This window comes from Strigops habroptila, chromosome 3 (genome assembly GCF_004027225.2).
Source record: "Strigops habroptila isolate Jane chromosome 3, bStrHab1.2.pri, whole genome shotgun sequence".
NCBI lineage: Eukaryota > Metazoa > Chordata > Aves > Psittaciformes > Psittacidae > Strigops > Strigops habroptila.
In genome coordinates, this window is record NC_044279.2 from 47,685,803 (window position 1) to 47,707,265 (window position 21,463).

Sequence of the window (21,463 nt, forward strand, 5' to 3'; positions counted from 1 at the left end):
ATTTGGGGGATGGTCAGTCACGTCATACCTAGATAATATCATATATGGTTGAGTCAGGACAAATCCTCAGCCAAGATATCTCAGGGTAGCTCAAGTGATTTTGCTGAACTGAACAGAGTACATCACTTGAGCATCTAGTCTTAGAGGTGTACAAGAAGCAGTGTTAGCTTTATGGTGAGGTTCATACCTTCTATTTCCATCATAAGATAGTATTTCACATTCATTTTTTTGCTAACATCCAAACATCACCTCTTAACATTTCAAATGCCACTATTATAAAGAATGAACCATTGTCTGCATATCCAATCAGTGAACTGATAGGTGTTCTCAAAATCAAAAAGTTCTTTGCCCAGCAACATCTGGCAACATCTGGTAAGTAGGTGCAGCAAAAATTCCCTTTATCTTGCCTTTCTATTGTCCTGATATGTTCTTCAGTTGGAAAATTCATTGAAAATCTTCAGTGGTGCAATTTATTGAATTTAGATAAAAAATTTGAATTAACCTGGTGATACTAGATATGAGTTTATAACTTTCCAAAATACTGGCAAGTTTTGCTCTAAGAAATCTCCTCTCACAGCACATGAGGTCCTAAAAAGCATGCGTAGAATGGAAAAATGTTTATAGATATTTGATAGGAATCCTATCATTTTCATTACTATGATTATCATGTGGGAAGCCATTGATGAGCAAACAGAAACAGATGTCATTCTTTACAACATGTCTTGTCTTCGCAGGACTACTGTATCCACTAAATCCAGCTGTCTGGATTAACCAATGCCAAAGTATAACAGTGTGAGGAGGATTCAAAACTTTTTCTTCCCAATGTCACATGTTTCCTGGGCATATGCCATACAGAGCTGGCCAGGAAAAAATAAACATTCTTAAGGCTAGAACAGAGGCTAGTTAATAGAAAGTTACTGTAAAACTATGATTTTTCGTGCACAACTTTATCTTGTGATTATTCCATAGCCGATCAATCAATATCTGTTACCATAACAGCCTCATATAGTGCTCATGCTGGTGAGGATACTGGGTTCTTCGGAGTCAGTATTCGCCTTCTGCCTATGCCTTTTACATTGCGCTGTGAAAAAGATGGTTATGAGGGTCATCGTAGAAACTTTTAATTTAACAACAGCTGCCCTGGGAACCACATTAAAGTAAAAAAGTCAGTCTCATTTATCAACACTCAAGCACACAGATTCCAGCTCTGTATTCCTGGTTGATGATTTGCCAGCTGATTCCTTTCTCCATTTCAAAGTCGCTTTACCTTCAGCTGGAAGGCTACAGTTCTTCATTACATTTCTATTCCTGCAACAATTATCTTACAGAGAGGAGAATGTCACTGTCTGAAACCAAGTGCATCTGCAGAGAAGATGCTGGTTTGGAGGTCTGGAATCTAGGCTTGAAGATATCTGACATAAGGTCTTGTTGCTCATTTATTTATTCAATTTTTCTCTCTGTTTGTCACTTGAGAAATAAGGTAAAATATTTTATTAGTCCCTTATAATGCTCTTAGAAATGAAGGATATTCACACATCACCCAGATTACGTCAGGGCCCGCAAGTGCATCAACGAGCTCTGAAACTTCTTGCCCCTTTCTTGGGCACGTTACTGGTTGTGCGCACCATGTTACAGCTGACCTATGTAGCACAGCATATCCTTGTCCCAGCCAGTGCCACGTGCAAACAGAGGAAGTTCTTTTAGGTCTTTTCCTTGCTGACAGCACAGTTTTCTAGCAGTGGCTCAGCCATACAGGGGCCAGGAGCCATCATCACGCCCATGGATCGGAACACAAATTCAAGGTAAGGCACAAACTTATCAGTCCTTACTGAACAGGTAAGGTTAGACAACCTCTTTGCAAACTTCATGCATCTGACAACACCATGCTTAACAGTAAGACCAGCAAACATGCTCATTAAACATGCTCCATCACTGGAAGTGTTCAACGCTAGGTTGGATGGGGCTTTGAGCAACATGATCTAGAGGAAGGTGTCCCTGCCCATGGCAGAGGGGTTGAAACTAGATGATCTTTAAAGTCCCTTCCAACCCAAACCATTCTATGATTAGCAGCTGGGGGCCAGACAGCTTGAAGACCACAGGAAAGATTCATGTAAAATGGATAGATAAATCTGGAATAGTCACATTCAAAGCCACTAAGGAGAAATAGTAGAATCTACTGGGGATCCTAAAATGGGTGCCTAATGTTGGTCAGATAAATTATCCCCTGAAGAGCACTGCATGCGTAAGAGGTTTTAGCACTGAATACACAGGGGCTGGAGAATGGTTGCTTTAGATGCATGCCTGTCTACACGTGGATGAGATTAATCCCTCTCCCAAAACACTTGAACTGAAATTGGAGAAAGCAGAGCAGCAGCTCTTAGATCTGCAAGGTGCGATTCAGACCTGATTCCTTGGCTGTTGCCTCCTAACTCTGCTTCAGCATTCTGCTTTGCAAGACATGACGGGTTTTTAGATTAGGTTCTGAGAGATGAAAACCAGGCACAGCATCTGACAGGAAAGGCAATCACTCTAGATCACAAAAAGCTATCAGTGTTGTGACCAAGATGCTAAAGTTCAAGCTGACACTCAAGGAATTTTTAAGAAATTCGCAGAAGAGGAACCATAAGGGGAGTATAAATAAAGCTGAATAAGTTCTTCTTAAAAAGAGTAGATTTGATGAATTATGCGGTTTGGAAGCAACTCATGTAATAATACTCAACAAATGTTTTCTTCTAAATACATTTTTTGGAACTAACTCTTCAAATGGAAAAGTCTCAACTCTTGAAGTGACCTATTTTTAATGTTAAAAGCATTACCTACCCAAAACAATGATTCACTAGGCCCAGAACAAAGTTAGAGGGAAGTTTGCCAAGACAGTCATTTCTGGTCTACTTCAGTCCAAACCAAAGCTGCCTCTTCATTATTACTTTACGTATCATTACCCTAATACACATACCTACAGATGATTCCAAACCAAAGTTTCATACAAAAATTGGTAAATGGTTGAGAAATAAAAGATCTCTTTCTCCTCTGCCTTTTCTTCTCTTTGGATATTAGTTACATTGTTGATGTCACTGATTTCTGAATGGAAAGAAGATTTTTCTCTATGTAGCTTGGGCTACGCACTAAAATGACCATTGTCATGGAAGTTTCATAGAAGTTAGTTCTGAACAATAGAAAAAGTCTCTGCTTTTTATAGCATTTTAGAAAGTTTTTCTATTAATGGGGGGGGCTATTTTTGCCTTTGTTTTGTTTTTCTTCTATGAATCATATTTTTCATTTGCTCCAGTGGAAGTTCAAAACTAAATGCTTTATACAGAAATCCTGTAGAAGTGGTAATGCATGCTGCATCACTTGCTAACTTCTGTAAAAGTATTACTGTCTACTGATTTAAAAAAACCAAACACACTCTTATTATTAAAGGAAGAACTGGCAGTGCATGTTAAAATCACCCAGTACTTGTTCTCATTATTATTAAATTCCCATTTGCTTTGCCAGATTTTAAGCATTTGGCAGAGATCTCATACAATAAACATCTACCATTAACTGCAGTTTCTGAAACTTCTCAGGCTAAATGCTCTGAATTTTTGCGGGCAAGTGTAGAGGATAAAAGTGTATTGTTTGTGCCATAATAACAACATGGGGATTTCTTCTTTTGTAAGTCTAGCTTTGGTTAAGTCACTTAAAATTTTGCTGGAAATAGAAAAAATAGGTTTTGTCTACTTTATGTTGGTCCCATGAAATCTGCCAAACTTTGTATAAGGTATAGTCTTGGAAAAATGGCAAATACCTCCCTGGTTCAATTTCAAAAGGTTTCTGTCTACACTTACTGAAAGGATCAGCTGAACTTGCATGCTTTATGACTGCAGCTCTGGAACAAGCCAAGACTTTCCTCTCTAACTGAAAACAGGAATCTTCCTTTCTTTTTTCTTTAATTAGGGATTGGAGAAGGAGGCTGTAGGCTTTTAGAAAACTGTATTTTGGTTGCAAAGCTATGTGCCCAGAAATGAGAAAGTTCCAGACCATAAATCCTCTTCGGAACCTTTTTTGGTCTCTTTGGGGAAGAGCCCAGTTCAGATAATGGAGCAATGGTTGCAAAACCTGCACAGCACCCTGCCCCATTTCATCCAGTTCTGGCATTATGATGGGTCTTAAACATCTATTCACGCTGTGTGTTGGATGAGACCCTTCCTCAGGGTACAGGATGTCCTAGCTCAGGGAATGAATCAGTGCGGAGGCACATAGGGGACTGCTGTCTTTGGACCATTGCTCTTCATTTGTTCAGAAGTTAAGCATGAGATAACTGAGGCTGGCATTCATAGGGAGAGAAACTGGAGTTCTCATGTGAATGTTTCCCCAGAAAAATAGATTTTATCTCTTCATTTACTGCGTAGTCTCTGTGGTGCTGTCCAAGCTACTTAAACTCAACTTCTCAGTGCATTCTCTTTATTCCCTGGGTGCTTGATTTGAGACCTGAAGTCTGATGGCCAAGCAAGCTGAACACTTACAGCTACAGCTCATGTCAATAACGGCTGTGGTCTGAGACTGTTAGGAAGTATTCAGAGTTAAGTACAGGGAAAACAGGATCTCAGATGTATTGATTTGGACAGGCAGAGTGAGTTATTTTTGCCAAGTTACTTTTAATTGGTGTGGCTACCTCTACCCTGTTCTGTGAAAGCGTCCATGCTGAGACTGCCAATTTTCTCACCACAGAAACAGTCCTAAAGGAATCTTACTGATAGACAAAGAGATAAGACTCCAAAGCGTATTCTGAAGCCTTCATTAGGATGTCCACACATACAGCGTGAAGACTATTTGACCTTAGGACCAACTCTTACCTGGCTTGCCCTGCAGCTCTCAGCATTATCTTGCATTCTAGCTGGAAAACCATAACCTCACATTGTCCCCCAGTGCCAGTAACCCTCTACACTTGTTTTTGTGGGAAACACAGGAAAGAACAAATGCAACAAATGATGCCTGAAAACCCAGGAAGAAAGTTGAGGACTTTTACAGACAGTTCTGATAACCTACATCTCTCTGAAAGATCTGTAGAGGCATTGCTAGAGGTAAATAATCCTGGACCACATAATTTTGTTTATGGACCTTCCATCCTAAAGAAGCTGTCAGTAGCCAAAAGGCCAGCTAGGTGTGTTACAGCTAGAGGGAGGTCCATGACAGAGCTGTGAGGCACTTATAGACAGTGCTGCACTCATGTAATTCTCTGCTATGAGACTAAGCTTCACTTGTGATCTAGGGGCCTATTTAGAAAGACGAGTCTGAAGGCTACACCTCAGCCTAAGTTTTGGGTTAGATAAGGTAGAAAACTACAAACTCTGAGAATTGCTTAGTTCTTAAAAGGCAATGCAGCAAAGCTGAGAATAGGTTTAATCCACGTGGCTATAGTTAGCCCTCTGCAAATGAGGCTACTCTAATGCTAAGGCTAGACCAAATGAGAGGATGAGATGATTTACAGACAGAATCTCGGTATCTCCTACCTTAAGAAGCAACTTGTCAGGTGAAAAGGGAAAAGGAATGGGGGGAGGAGCCATTGTCTATATTGCTGAGGTGACATGAAGCACAAGGTTTCAGCATACAGAGGCTCAGTAGCATGATTAATGTGCAAGTTCAGAAGGTGACTGCAGAGGCCAGTGGGGATATCTGGCTGTGTGTATTTCTGGAATAACTAGGGAAGTAGGGCTGGGGAAAATGTTTAATATAGATGTGGTTATGTTCAAAGTTAGCAGAGATCATTGACCTAAAGTATCATCTTGATCCATAAGGGGGCATAGATCTAACTTGGAGATTAACCCTGGGAGGAATCGTCTGGCAAACCCTGCAGCTGTTTAAAAGACCATGGCTAAGGCTGACGGCAGCATTACAGCCCAGGTCAGCAAAGGCCAATGAACTGAGGCACTGGCTGTGGTCAAAAGAGACTACCAGAGAAAGATAGATAAGACAACTGTTTAACTTTACCTTCAGATTGGAGGTGTACTGTAGAGTAATGTTAGTTGACAAAAAGCTGAGATTTGAGCATGAATGTTAAGATTTAGACCAGAAGAGGCCATTGATCTCATGTAATTATCCGTTTTAGAAAGCACATGCAAGGTAGCTGGAGCTTGGTCAGTTAAATGACAGCTACATTTGCTTCTGAGGAAAATAATAGTTCGTGGAATTAATGCTATGACAAATGTTTGTCTAGGACTGAGGTTATAGTTGGAGCTAGGGTGATACTTGTTTGGAAAGGTAGTAGCTTATGTAATATGAGAAGAGGTGGTGATAGGAGCCAGTTAAGTACACACATAGTCCAAGCTGAGATGGACAATTAGGCCTAAGAGGCAAGTTAGGCAGTGCAAATGAATTCTGGGCAAAATGAGGGCAATTGTGGTTTCACTTACATCCAAAAAGCCTACCAAGTTAAACCAAGGAAATGCTTAAACCTTTAAGAATAAAGGAAGTTCAAGATGGTTTTCAATTTATAGCATCAGCAAATAGGATGGAACTAGAATAACCTAATTGCTACTAGGTTAATATAAGTGAACTTATCACACTAAGGATAAGTCTCAGCTAGAATTTAAAACAAACAAACAAACAACAACAAAAACCAAAGCAAACCAAAACAACAACAACAACAACAAAAAAAAAAGAAAAAAACCAACCAAACAAAAAACAACCCCAAAACACAAAAATATAAAGCACCAGACACCGAGCTGGTCCAAGTCAGAACTAATTGGCCAAAAAATGGCCTTAAAATACAGTTTCTACCTAGCTACACCCAAAGCCACCTAAACCAGTCTGAGCACTAAATGCCAGAGAGTGGTTCATACCAGCCCTGATCTCAGGCTAGCATTCTTAACATTTATCACTTCCTTTTCATATGCAATTAAGTGACATTTTCAACAAGCGCTCGATTAAATGATACTAGGCTTAGCAATAGGGTTCTCTCTTTCTTAGAAGCCAAATTGGATGAAAACTAAAACATTGTAATACTGCTGCAGTCTTTCAAATAAAGTCTTTCAACTTGTTTTTTTATTTCAGTCTCTTGGAATAATACTCCCTCAACCCACAGTCACATCCAAAACTAAGCAAAATCAAAGGCACTTACTTATACCAGTTTTAGGGTATCACGTTTTGGTTTGTGGATATGTTTTGAAAAAAATCTTTACAGAAAATGAAAGCATCATACTACAAAGGTTGTCTGCATTTGCAAATGTTCACTCAGCCCTCTGAAAATGTGTTAATTACACAATGTTTGAACATTTGTGGAGGTTAGTGCTTCCTCACAAGTTATCTACAAAATAAACCATCTTTTCCCAAGTTTCACTTTCAATTCAGCCAACCAAATAATACTTAAATCAGTTCTGATGGTTTCCAATCAGTTCTGCAACACACACACCCCCCAAAAAAAAAAAAATTCGATTATTGATGTTTGGATGAATTCTCAAATACTCCAATACTAAAATTGGTGTTCAGAATTACTCAGATAGTTAGCACATTTGTTAAAATCAAACTCTAACTGTAAATAATGTAACAAAGAAATATATCACTACTTTTCTTCCTTGAAGGATGAACAATGTGTAGTTAGATCCAGCCAAACGAATAAAGACAAGCCGGGAGGGAGGGAGGAGGGAAATGAATTGTTGGAGGGGTGGAGGAGTTTCATCTGCTCTTACAAATGATTATATACTTGACTGACATTTCTCTTGCCAAACTTTATCAATGTGACAAGTACCCCCAAAATACTATGAAAGGAATGAAGTTTATTAAAATGTATGGATCATGTTACCTTTTGTAAATGGGCATTGATCCTGAAGCCACCTTCCCTCTGACCTGATAAACAAATCCCTTAGAAACAAATCTACAAGAAGAAAAACTAGTTCTTTATACCAGCAGTCAGTAAGGAGGTATTAGAAGAGAAAATACTACTGCTAAGCCTAGTAGCAGTTAATCAAGCACTTGTTGAAAATGTCACAACAGCATATGAAAAGGATGTGATATACTGGAAGCTGATAAATCTTCACTTGGCTACCTTGGTAAGTTTCATGATATACACTAAATTTTCTGCATATGTGTGGCATATTTCTGCACTTTTTTTAATGATATATTTTCTTTACAAATATTTCTCTGCTTTATTTTACTTACTCATAAAAGTAACTCATGAAACTCATAAAAGTAACTAAAGAAACTAACAAGTTTTGATATTTTTTTTAAAAAAAAACCAGCTTATTAAACTGAAAAGCAAAAAATATCCTATTTAATACCAGTTTTCCATGAAAAGATGTCTTTAATCTTTCCTACTTCAGCAACAGAACACTATTCACTTGAATATCTGGAAGCTCCATGTCAAATTGCAAAATTCTGCACAAAGAAGAGGTAGTTATTAAAAAGAAAAAAAAAAAAAAGGAGAAAAGCAAACAGAATGTCTGGCCAAAAAATGATCAGTTAGATGCAACTGCACTTCACAAAAGTCTTGAAAGATTAACAGCAGTAACAGCAAATCTCAGAGCAATGGTGCATATGCAATCATATCTTTGCTCAGAAGTAGAAAATAGTAATCATTTGTCATTATTATTCATGATGTATCTTGAATGTGATTTTTCATTCTAGTACATTTTAAAAAGCATATGAGTTAATTAGCCCTTATTTATTAAAGAGGAATGAATAGTTGCTAATATATTTGTGGCTATTCACCACAGTTGTGAAAGAAGCCACTTCCATCGTAAAGATATGCTTTTTATTCCTGTAAGCATCTGAATGACGGTCCTCTAACAGCTGAGGCGTTTGTAAGAAACAATACTTTGAACTAGCAAAGTTAATGAAAGAATTTGTTTCTAATGCCTTTATAAAATCAATCTGATGGGACTATATAATTAGACAAAAATCATATTCAATATCTAATGTTCAATAGCTCACAAAAAAGTCAACATATGTTCGAATAAGCTCATTCTAATAAATGAAAGTCCCCAAAAGAAGCAAGCAATCATGAACAAATTTAAGATTCCTTTTAGCAAACAAACTGAATTAAATAATAGGCTGAAGAAGTTGAATTAACAATCTTCAGTTATAACTTGAAATGTCAGTCCAGTTTTAGAGACTAGTCATCAAAATACTTTACAATAGAGCTTCATGAATCACAGAAAGTAAGATTATTTACTGATCAAACAACAGATTGTTACTGTGATAATTTTTTGTCTGCATAATATTTACTACAAAATACTTCTCCTGATGAAAACAAAAAAGCAAAAGTGATTAGACTCACCTTACATAAAAGCCAAATTGTATTTGCTTAAGCATTCAGCAAGTAATTAGTATTGTACATAAAGGATTTTGCAACAAGTAGGAGTCCTGAGAGCTAGCAATTTCATTTTTATCCCATATATAGTAGTGTCATAATCTCACTTATTGATGGGGGAGTGGCAACAAGAAATTAGGTGGCAGAGTTCCTAATTACAGGATTACTCATTACCATGTAATTCACTCTACTGACTGATGCCAACACTGCTGCACATCAAAGTTAGTGGTCACTTAAACCACGGCTTGCTGAAACTGGGTCCTGAAACTGCTGAAATCTGCATTTAAGCAGGATTCAAAGTGTGGGCAATTGTTCCTGTGCTAGTGCACATATCTACATTATTTTGCTTAGATTTTTTTTTCCATTTGCATGTTTTCCCATATAAAAATTCATGTGGCAAGTTACTAAGAACCTTTTCTGATCACGTTTCCTAGCTACACACAACTATAAATCTTCATGCTGCAAATAAAGAATGCAACAACCAAGGTCTGATTATTCTTCAGACCTGGTCACAGAAACCTGCATCAGTGTGGAACTTCTAAACAGGGAAGCTGATGTTCATAAAGAAAATGTTGCTTTGTCTGGAAGCAGCAGTCCAGAAGATGTCTTCAGCTGCTGTGAAACGCAGGCAGCATCAGTTTGTATGGACACTGCCATGCCTCCAGACGACTACACTCGAAGGCGAGGCTATACAGAGCCTTCACTTCTGAAGCTTCCTGTGGAGGAGTCCATTGGGAGTCATCACACACCCTTCCAGTTTGACAGGCATGCTCTGGCCAGAATTTCCACTTCTCCAACTTTAAGGCGACTAAGGATGGCCTCTGCTTCACAAGCACTGTCATTCCACGACTGTTCTGGCACAGCTCAGCTAGGGAACCAAAAGGAATACACCAGCTCTCTCCACCACATTTGTAAGAGTCCACCTCGGTGTACTACAACTTCCTCATTGTCATTGCCTTCTTGTGTTCATGCAAAATTACTGTCTTCCAAAGCCAAGTCTGAAACAACTATTGCAAATCCAGTGTCTGCCAGGCCCAGATCAAAACTGTCAAGCCAAAATGATCCTCTCAGCAATGGCAGTCCCAGTGAGAGACTCCAAAACTCTTGGGGAGCCAAGAGTGCTACCTTGCCTGGGAGAATCCCTGGTCCCAGCCCTACACCACAGGAGGGTGTCCAGGTAAGAGAAATAGAATGATGTAGTCTCCTTTTCAGTCTTGCACATTCAGTGCTGGTCCATCATGGCCAAGTGCATAAACAAAACCACGGATCTTATATCAATTGCTGCCTGGCCTGTGTTCCTTTGATGTAACAGACCTACTTCTGTGCTCATCAGGGAGACATTTCCTTCCAAATCAGCAAGAGACAATGGTTCCAGCCTTGTCTTGTGGTGACCAGGTTGTCCTAGTCTGCTCCTGCACATGGCCACTGTTTCCCACCTCTGTCCATTCACCTTGGTAGGCCAGTATAAGTCTTTTTGGGACTATGAAAGAACAAAACTAAGTGATTCATCCAGCTCTAGTTTGGGTTTTACAAGATTTTCTTTCCAGGATCCTTCAGCAGTGTTATTCCTAAACTGGGGCAGTTCTGTATTCTGTTTTACTGTATAGGATTCCTAACCCCCCCAAAACCCAAGAATGAGGTCATTCGAGATGGTTGAGCCAAATGTAAGGTTTCCTACTACCAAAGGAAGAGGTCCCATTCCCTTCCTTTATTTCCACTTACCTAACACTGCCACTCACTGGCCCCCTTCAGTTTTATGTTCAGCTCCAGAAGCAAAGAAACACTGGTCCAGCAAGTGCCAGTGTCAGTAATATTGTGTAATGTTACACAATATTACAAGCAGTGTCAGTAATAAGCAAGGGAGGAGCTAGCCCTCCATCTTTCCCTAGAAGCAAACTACCATTCAGTTATCCCACATAACTTCACTGCGAGGACAGCAGGAGAGGCACTTCATAAACCAGGTTTGCTGCCAGATCTACTCTCAAGGACCACACATTACTTGCACAAGAAGTTGAATTCAGATATATGCTTGACTCTGTCCTTATGCAAAGCACCTACATACATTTCACTGAACTGGATGGTGTCAAATAGGTGTATAGCTCTTTACTAACTGTGTAGTTTTGTGCCACAGACCAAAAGCTATTTCCCCCTTCCTTCAAATATAGAAAATATTCTGGATATCAAATGAGTTTTCCTTTCTCCACAACAGTAAAAATAACAAACCAATGCCTAAGTCTGTGTAGTACATTTCTCTTAATGAGTACTTTTTTTTTTTTTAATATATAATTAGACTGGTTGCTTGCTTTCTGACCAAGTAACAAGAATATTTCACTTTCTTTCAGCAGTGTGGATTGTCTATACAAAGGTATGCATATATTTGTTTTTCTTATCCTAAGCTTCACTTCTCTACTTTTTAATGAATCCACTTTACTCTAAGACAAAACTGAACAGTGAGGCATGTATGTGTAACTCAACTTCAATTAGTAGATTGGTTTTGTGAAATGCCTGTTACTAGCTTGTTAAACTAAACTCTTTAATGAGATTTTCTTTCAAAGGTGCCCTTCTCCTCAACACGTTTAGCTATATTTCATGCAATATTTCAGCTGGACCACTGGAGAGCTCTGCATTAAGAACTAACTGCCAAAAGGTCTGGCTGTTTGGATTAGCAGCGTCAAGTTTCTGCTTGAAGAATGTTAAACATCTCATAATCTTGAGCAACATTCTTCAAAACTTTGTGGGAAGGAAAAAGGCAGCAAAGAAGCTAGCAGAACAGCTCTATATTGTTCTCACAGATGAGCAAAGCAGATCTAGGACTGCTACTAGATGGGGAGATTGTTAATCCTGCAAACTAAGAAGAATTCTTGAATTTTGTAATTCAAGTGCAAGCAAGATAAGGTGCTGCATACCATATATCTGTGCAGTGATTTGCATCAAGGTCTTACAAGCAATTATCAGACAGTAAAAGCTTTATTAGAAATTAGTTTGATTCAGCCATGTTTGTTTCCTCCAGAAGTTCAAGTGTTTATAGAAGAGAAACAAAGTTTATTTTCTTCCCCACACAACAAGGAAGTTGGAGTTAGTACCTCCCTTAATAACCGTACCTCTCTCACTGATGGTACAGTGCTCACTTGACTGCATGATCCCCTTGTGGATTTCAGGTGGGGCATGCAGGTGAGTGAGGTATATTAAAAGCACCAGCACTGGTGAGCAAATCTTGGCAAAGACAGAAGTAGCCCCACAACAAACAGCAGTACACTTCTCCTGTGATTCTACGATAAAGTATTTCACTTGTTAATGCAGTAAACATCATTAGTTGAGCTGTATCTTCTTCCCAATGTTTACTCATTTTTCAGGTAAATGCTCTGTTATAACCTGCAGTTTATAAACAAGGCTGTGTTTCAAGTACATTTATATTTAGGACTGGGTGGATTGGAGCAGGCTGATACAGTCTATGAGTCATTACAAAATGCAGCTCCCTAGACAAAGCTTAACAGATGTGTGCGTGTATCTGAATTCACGTTCCCTGCAGAACAGGCCTCCTAGATTTTCTGAATTGTTGCAGTTTCCAACCCACTATTTGGTATTTTTAATTAACCATGGAGATTGAGAAAGATTGCACCTTTCTTGGTGTGAAAACAGGTGATCTGTACCTGTTATGGAAAGAATCTGCCCTGATCCAACTCAAAACTGTAATACATAAGCAAATCTCACTGACAAGGTGAAGATGTATGTGATCTGCAGCAAACTTCAGGGGAGAATTTGAAGGATATTGAATGCAAATGGCTAAACAGGAGAACACGGAACATTTAATGTACACACCCTCTCTTGGTGCCACTTGCCTGGCATCTTCAGAGGGAAGCCACTGTATGCCAGATAATATATTGGCTCTGGCCTTCTATCCAGACATTTTAAAAATCAAGAAATCACACAAAGAACAACACAAGCTTTGTTCCATAGCCACCAGCAGGAAAGACTGACAAAGGGAGGTTTGGATGATGTATCATAATTTCTACTTTTTTGTCTTGACCAATATTAAAATGCAGAAATATAAAACAAAAATCACCAGTTTCTGCTTTAAGCTTTTTTTATCAAGTTAAATTTAGCCGAAGGTCTGGGCAAGGGCTGTATTCAGCTCCTCCTTTATCCAAATCATTAGTCTAACTCCTTAACAGCTAATCTCTTCTTATCACAGCCAGAGAAAACTGCTGAAATGTCAGGTTATTCTCTCCATCTAGAAGCACACCGGGACAGTTGGCAACTGTCCTCCAAGATGACTTACGTGTCATCCCAGGTAAAATCATACCTCCATCCTTCAGTTTTAATGAATACCTCTTCTCCCCACTCCCAGGCTGTGCTTTCAAAAGTATTTCTTAGAGCAGCAATGCTCATTTTAAACAGCCTTCCCACACACAGCCCTCACTCAGGAATGCCAGTACATCTCTGTTGACATGGCAACGTGCTGAAATGATGCTGATTAAAAATAATCACCCAAAATAAACAAACAAAAAGGACAATGGGAGCAGCACAAAGAGGTGTGGCTGGGACAGGGAGAGATGCTAAAGCCAACACTGCTATGGAAGGAAATGTTGAAAAAATAAAACCTTTACTTTGAGCTCATTTTCTCCTTGCACCACTCAGCATATCAGAGACTCGCTGGAAAACTGGACTGCACTATTTCCTGAAGACAACCAACTAAGGAAGAGTCCTCTCAGTAACTGCCAAGGCAGCTCATTTTCAATGAATTGAGGGAGCTGGCCTCATCCATCTTGAAGTGCTTCTCTTCCTCTTTTAATGTCTCATATTCCTGTAAAGTGTTATGCTAACTCTTTGAACCAGGGAGTCCAAATACGCTCCCTGAATGGTTTGGGTGACAGTGTCGCTACCTAGCAGCTATCTCAGTACTGTGACCACATAACCTCCTCATAATCTTCATAAGCTTTTCAGTTGCTTCTGTTGTTGTCTAGTGGGTACTCCCATAACTAACATACGTGTTATTTAAGTAAGATGATTTATATAGATGTCTGTTCCTTGGGACAGCTAGTTAGGCTAAGATTATGGATATATAAAGATACAAACCTCTAAAAAGCAAATCAGCTGAAACTCTCCATGCCCTAGAAACAGCTATATGCACAGGATATTTACTTTTCCAGACCATGAGCTGCTTCAGTGTCTTTAATAATGTTCCATAACTTTGTAATGCTAGTCTATGACATTATCTTGTTTCACAAAACAAGTAGATTAAAGGAGGAATTGTAGCAGACGATATCTCCTCAGGTGCTTGAACTCATCCCTAAAGTACAAGGGTTTCTTTCACTCAACACTTCAGTCCTCAGCCCCTAGTAAGAAAACAAAAAAATCTAAAGAAAAAAGCAAAGCTATAGGGTCTGCAGGCATGAAAAGATGCTAAAACATTGCATACAGACTCAAAAACTGGTAAAGTGCATTACACAGCACTCCAGTAGTTTAATTTCTACAGTAAAACCAAGAAAAGCATCTAACATATCTAATACATCTAGACATCAGGCTAGGTGATAACAGTTACCTGTACCTTCGTCTAGGAAGCATGAGTACATCATTTAGTTATGTAAGTCATTAATCAGCCCAGGCACATGAGATTGCAAAGGCATATTGTAGATACACATCCAAGTGACCTTGGCATGCTTCCACACATCACAGGCTTGAATACCTATGTGAAGAGCTTGTTTAGACATATGTGGGTTTGAAGTTCAAGGCCTTTTTGATCTAGGAAGGTAAGACCATTTAATTCAGTCACAATGAAACTATTCCTCCCATTACTAATCTTCATAAGTCACTAGCCTCCAACTTCAAAATATGTTATGAAATTGAAGTAGACTAGATAAATTAAAAATCAATAATTCATTGGCCAAATTTCACTGTGAATCAGACCTGAAATAAGTGTCCTGAATTTCCTAGTGCAGGAGTGACAGCTCTAAGAATTATCTTTGTATTATATTGCAGCATCTGTCTTGTATAATCACCCAGCTGCCCAAGAGATTACATCGTGGCATCACTAGAGGTTTCAGAAGCACCTTAATACAATAGTTACCAACACTTAAAAATTGCATTGGGTAGCACTCAGTGCGCCTCATAACGAAGTGGTCTCCCTGCACTGGTACGGGCTTGCAGACAACCAGGAAACAGATCCCATCCATAAAAGCTCTCAAACCATGTGTTAGGTTCAATTTAATGAGAAACCTCAGTCTCCCTGTAAATCACAGTTAAATCAACAGATCCAATGTTCCCCATTCAGTAGGTCTACCAGAAAAGGAAAAGCTCTTAGAGAACTCGACCATCGCACATTGTAAACTCTTCAACGTGTAGTTTTCAAGATGTAATATGTCCATATTTCAAGTGTTAAAAGTCCAAGACCTGGCCCTCCTGATAGCCTACAGCCCTCTCTGTTGTTAGGATAGGTCTTTCCATTGATCTGTACAATTCAATTGGTTTAGCTAAGGCAACTGCAAGCAATGTCGCTATCAAATCTTAACAAAAAGCATAACCTACATGTCCTGCTATACATATCAAATCCTAGTTCTCTACATCAGAACTCACCTGAAACTTCATAAGTTGTCAAGTGGCTATTCATGCACTTATGGGGAAAAAGCATACCTGCCAGATTTCACATCAGGTCTTGGCAAGTGGCTAGATATTAAGTATGGTATCTGCCTAGGCAAAAAAAAAAAAAAAAAAAAAAAAAAAAAAGGCAGTAAGAATTATATGTAGCTGAGCCAAATAGTGAACACAATAAGTGGTGACTGAAAAAAATTTATATATGTACGGAACCTTCATGCTTCCTCCCTCAGCTACTTAGCTACTGACTCTTTGAACTCTAATGCAGTCTTCATGCATCAGTCAGTTGAAGACGGTAAATCAGACAGCTGTAGACACCAGTCACTTTGCAGCAGTACACATTAATTAGGTATCAGTGTGAGTTATTAGCAAAATCCAAAAAGGTTTTTGATGCTCACCAGTAGTTTCTGTATTTGAATACAAGAATCCTCTGGCACAAACATGCTTTTGGATACAGAATGCTTGTGTCACTTCACTTGATTGATCTAAATCCTGGACAATGCCTTCTATTAGTAACAACAATAGTTAGAAAGAGCCATGTGTTTTTGATCAGCAGGGCCACAAAGTCATATTATATTCAAAACACAAAATATTTGAATTAACAGAAAAATACCACAAAGGTTTGAAAACAATAGCACAAGTGGCCAAAAAGTTAAATATTAAAAAATATGTATACCCAACATTTTAACTATTTCACTAGTATGCCATCTTTTCTGGAAATCACCCAAATTATATGAAGATTAAAAATAATGACAACCCACATATCGACTAGGGACATGGTATTTAACTGCTGCTTTGGATTCCAGTGCCAAAACACATTCTGAAATCTCCACTCACTTTTTGCCTAATCTCGGAAGAACCCAGGAATCCCCAATATTTAAATTCTCTAAGTGCTTATTATCTGAGGCGAGCCACGGTCATAAGCACCTTGATCTCAGCAACACTGTGGAGTTGGAAAGAGAATTAGATATCTGCTGTCAATCACTGAAATTTTCTACTCATTGTTCCTTTAGCACATTATGTCATAGCTGCTATGATTTGGGGTTTTTAGCTCATTTTCCTCCTGTGTCAGCAAAGGAGTACTTCAGAAGGTTCCTCTGCAGCCACAAGCAGAGAGAGATGATATGTGTTGTTGTTGTATCTCACAGACCAGCCGGGCACAGGCGTAGCTCCGTGGTAGCGAGTCTGCCTGGACTCAAGGTGTTCCCTGGAGACCTCCTGGTGTCAGACAGTGCCATGGACTACCTGCCTCACGCCGCCCTCCTGCTAAGTGCAGGTCAGATATGGGGTGGGGTTTGCTCTTCTGAGCCAAGCAAAAGCCATGCCTCAAATGTGTGTGGGATGGGGAGGGAGGATCAGTGCAACGGTGACACACAAGGCAGTACAGCCTCTGTGGGGGATCCTGTTAGCCCACACCAAAGAGACTGCACTGCTAATTTAAAAATTCCCCTCAATTTATTCTTTTTGCCTGGATTTTGTTGTTGAATAAAAAATGTAATAGGTACATGAGGTGACACAGGTCACCTCCCTGCTCCATAGGCTAGGAACAACCAGAGTCCAGGCCAGGATCTCCATCCACAAGCAGCTGAGCTATAAATCCCAACCTACATAGCTTCAGAGGGAAGAGATTGGCCCGTGCCACTCTTTCCAGCAGTGTTCAAATCACAAGGGTAGCAGACCCAACTTATGGATAGAGGTTGCTCACAAGAACTTGCAACAGTGAAATGTAGACCTGCAAGCAATTTCCACAAGTTTCTACTGTGGAACATAATATAGTGTGCAGAGTGACTGCTGGAAAACAGAAGATGCTGGTGACCTGAGATCAAAATTTCCTCAAAAAATAAGTCAGACAAGGTCACCACCAGCAGCCTCATGAAAGCAAACAAGCCAACCATCCCCAGACAGAACGAACAAGACCTTCGAAAACCAGAAGGAGAAAGTTTTGACTGTGATTCACAGTCCCACACCAGCTTAAAGGTAGGTGCCATATACAGAAAACTTCCAAATTTCTTGCTGAACAAACACAGACATTCCTCACCTCTCACCAGTGCATTCCTACATCTAGATCCCCAGCTTTCCCTGTGCCTCACTAAGGACCATGAATTACAGCCTACAGCATTGTGCCAGTCCCATGACAGATCTGAGGCTCAGGGTTTGTAGGATTGTTTATTCACAGGAGTTTTAAATACCTGCATAGCTCCAAGATATCGCTAATGAGCAGACATAGCCGAATTCTTGCTTCAAAACAACAAATATCTTAAGGTATGATGTATTATCCCATGTAAAGAACTGGCAATCACATACTGATTATCTGCAGCAAGTGGGAGTGTTTAGCATCATCCAAGATCCCATCACAGATAGCCATAATTCTTGCAGGGAGGAACCCAACAGGCTTAATGGGTTTTGAGTCTGGTGCACAAACTGTTTAAACACGAGTATTAAATCTGAGCCAAGTAGAGTGTAGTATATCAGGCTTCATATAAAAAAAAAAAATTAAAAAATTAAAAAAAATTAAAAAAATCCATATAAATAACAGTTTTATTTTTAATTATTTGTTTCCTTACTAATAACATGCTTGTTTTACCAATTAGAGTCCAAACAGTCAAGGTGGCCATTTACCAAAAGCGGAGTTGTGAGTATTCAACTTTTTTTTAACCCTTGCCTGACCTTGCCTTCTCCCACAACTAACCTGGGTAAAAAGGAGATTATTTACCTCATTGTCCCTGGAGAATGGCAGCCAGCAGGTGAGCTGAACTCAGAAGTCTCAGCCCACCCTGGGACTGCTTGGGCATTAAGCTGCAATGGAGGTGGGTAGCTCCAGTGCAGGCACCAGTGCCACTGTGCATGATGCACATGAAAACAGCCAGTGCTGCTGCTCCCCATCCCTATGGATGGTGGAAGGAGAGGTGCCCTTAGCTGGGCGGGCAATGCAGGAGCTCTCATTCAAGGTATTCAGGGGTGGCAGTAGGTCCAACACAGCTCCCCAGGGTAAAAGAGCGCAAAGTGGGCAAGCCAGTCGCGTCGTTGCCTTGACCACATTGTATCCTGTATTTTCTGCATGCCAACTTAGATCTTAGGGCCCTAGGGCTCCGGAGTATCTGCCTAACTTCCACTCACATGGGAGGCATCTAGGCTTTATCCATAAAAGTAGCTTTCTGAACGCTTTCTTAGGCCTTTCCTGTCCCCCCTGTGGGCAACCCCCACACACACTCCACCCCCCAATTGCCAGTATAAGCATAAACACCAACACAGTTCAGTTAATTTCCTTAATGTGTGTCTAACATTTGCGTGTCTTTTCCAGTTATGAAAATTTTCGCTTATTATGGTATCCAAATTTCCCTTCTGAGTGTTGTTCATCATTCAGAAAAAGATCATTTACAAGTGCCTTGATAACTTTGCACTTCTAAACATGTAATTGTGTACAGTTCCCTTTCTAAAAGCTCATTTTAGAGACACTACTCCAGCTGACCAAAGGAGTTTTTTCAATATGTAGCTCAAAAAAATAAACAAACAAACATGCAAACTTTGCACACCTACGGCATGAGGATGATTTCAGCTATGAGGTTTTTGTTCCCTGCTTCTGACAGGGCTGAAGGAACCAAAATCTTTCATTTGCTCTGTCTTCTCAGGGTAGCCCATTATTTGTTATTACCATACCAATGAGTTGCCCTGGCAAAAATTTCTGTGTTACATAAATAATACCTTACATACCTAACCTAAGCCACCTACACACCACACCCATAGCTACAAATAAACCTGCAATCACTGCCTGATGTCTGTGTAGGAGACCCTTTGGAGATATAAGGAAATCACTCTGTTAAGGGCAAGCTCCTTACAGATCAGAGCAAGATTACTGAGCTGGGTAAACTTTTTAACAGTCTTTAAAACACTGTATGAATCAGGGGCATTTTTTTGTTACTCAACAGGGTAAAGACAAACAGAATCAAGTATCTGATCTGGAAAACTGTCTTTCAACTGTTAAGATCATAGACTGCAGCACGTATGAATTTTTCTGCTTTAAGGTATCAAAACATTCAGTATACTGTAATAAGGATATTTAAAAATGGGGATAAAAATTTTGTGTTCTTTTCAAGTTACGATTTTTCATTAGATTACTGTGGATATGAGACCTTTTTTTAAAATTAATGCATAAGCATAAGATAGATTCTTGAGGCCCTTAGTGGCATGATTTAGTGGTGGACTTGGAAGTCCTGGGGTAATGGTTGGACTTCATGATCTTCAAGGTCTTCTCCAATCTAGTTGATTCTATGAAATGGAAGGGGAAGAGGGTGAGTGTTGCAGAAGGTTAGCAAGGAACTGACTTTGGAGCAGATCAGTAAGGTGATAGCAGCTACCTTAGGACTAAACAAAAATCTAAGTACCCATGAAGACCTAGTCCTTCAGTACCTTAATTATACCATCTGGAAAATAAGAAGCTATCATTTATCCCTGCTTCCCAGCAGCAGCACAACAGATTAAATTCCTTAGCAATTGCAAGCTGCCCACCACTTTTGCATACCGCATCCTACAAACATAGACTATTATACTGTGTTACTTTCAAATTCAGTGTGTTTATGTTATAAATATTTTGGAGAAAAGCATCAGTTTTTAAAACCTTTTTTAAAGGCCTCTTTAAGCTTTCAGAAGAAGAATCACCAATACTGGAAGTCAGGCTCTTTGCAACAGTCAGTGGTTTTCTTTCTTCTTCAATCAATAGAGTATATCTTGGCATGAATTCATAAAGGCGCAACAGACTGAGCAGAAAGATCACGACAGCCGGTTCGAAGTGAAAAAAGAAGCAGCAGTGTGGGAACTTTTCACAAGCGAATGCACTTACTTTCTGGATCATTTGCTGGTTCTCAAGATGGTAACTTCAGATTTCATTTCTCAAAAATAATGAGGCATTATTTGCTCTGCTGTCAGCATGGCAGACATAAAGCCACTTGTAACCTCTCGTTGAGTGCCTGTGGGGGAATGACTTAAGCATTTGGGTTTTCTCCCATCTTGCCTGCTCACCCTGTTTCCACAGCTACCTTTGGTTTTTAACTTCTTTATGGCATGTCTTCTTCCAGGCATCACTTTCTAGTGCTTTGCAAACACCATCTGATTGCAGATCCTTCCAGTAATTTCAGCTGATATTCTGCTATTCCTCTCACTAATGGTGAACTAAAGCCACTCTCCAATTGACCATACTAGATATTTCTCTACCACTGGTCTGCAACACTATAATCTTAGTTTAACTTCATATAGAGCCACGGTTAGATTATCCTGACTAGAGCATGAAAATCTCAGAATTCAGCAGACCTGTAGCTCTAATCTTACAAGAAAACAAGCAAACTAAAAAACAACTCCTCTCCCAAAAACTCCAAATTGTCTCTATCATGGTGAATTTTAAGAGCTTTGAAATATGGACAAGAATATTAGACACTGATACAATAGCTGCACACTTTGCATTCATCACATCAAAAATTAGTGCACCCATTTAAAAGGATGGAAGCTTCCCTAAATATCTTCCTATCATTTTTCTCTTATTCTGCAAAGAAAATTTCTATTTTCTCATTAGTCAAAGGAAAAGATTAGTGA

General features: G+C 39.5%; 1 protein-coding gene across 1 annotated transcript in view; it reads left to right on the top strand.

The window, feature by feature from the left end:
- Positions 1-10,362: 10,362 nt before the first annotated feature.
- Positions 10,363-21,463, top strand: part of PLEKHG7 (pleckstrin homology and RhoGEF domain containing G7) — a 30,407-nt gene continuing 19,306 nt past the window's right edge. Inside the window, exons 1-5 of the mRNA XM_030479568.1 lie at positions 10,363-10,466; positions 17,029-17,156; positions 18,472-18,512; positions 19,807-19,902; positions 20,598-20,747. Coding sequence (XP_030335428.1) covers positions 10,363-10,466; positions 17,029-17,156; positions 18,472-18,512; positions 19,807-19,902; positions 20,598-20,747 — 519 coding nt within the window. The remainder of the gene's footprint in view (positions 10,467-17,028; positions 17,157-18,471; positions 18,513-19,806; positions 19,903-20,597; positions 20,748-21,463) is intronic.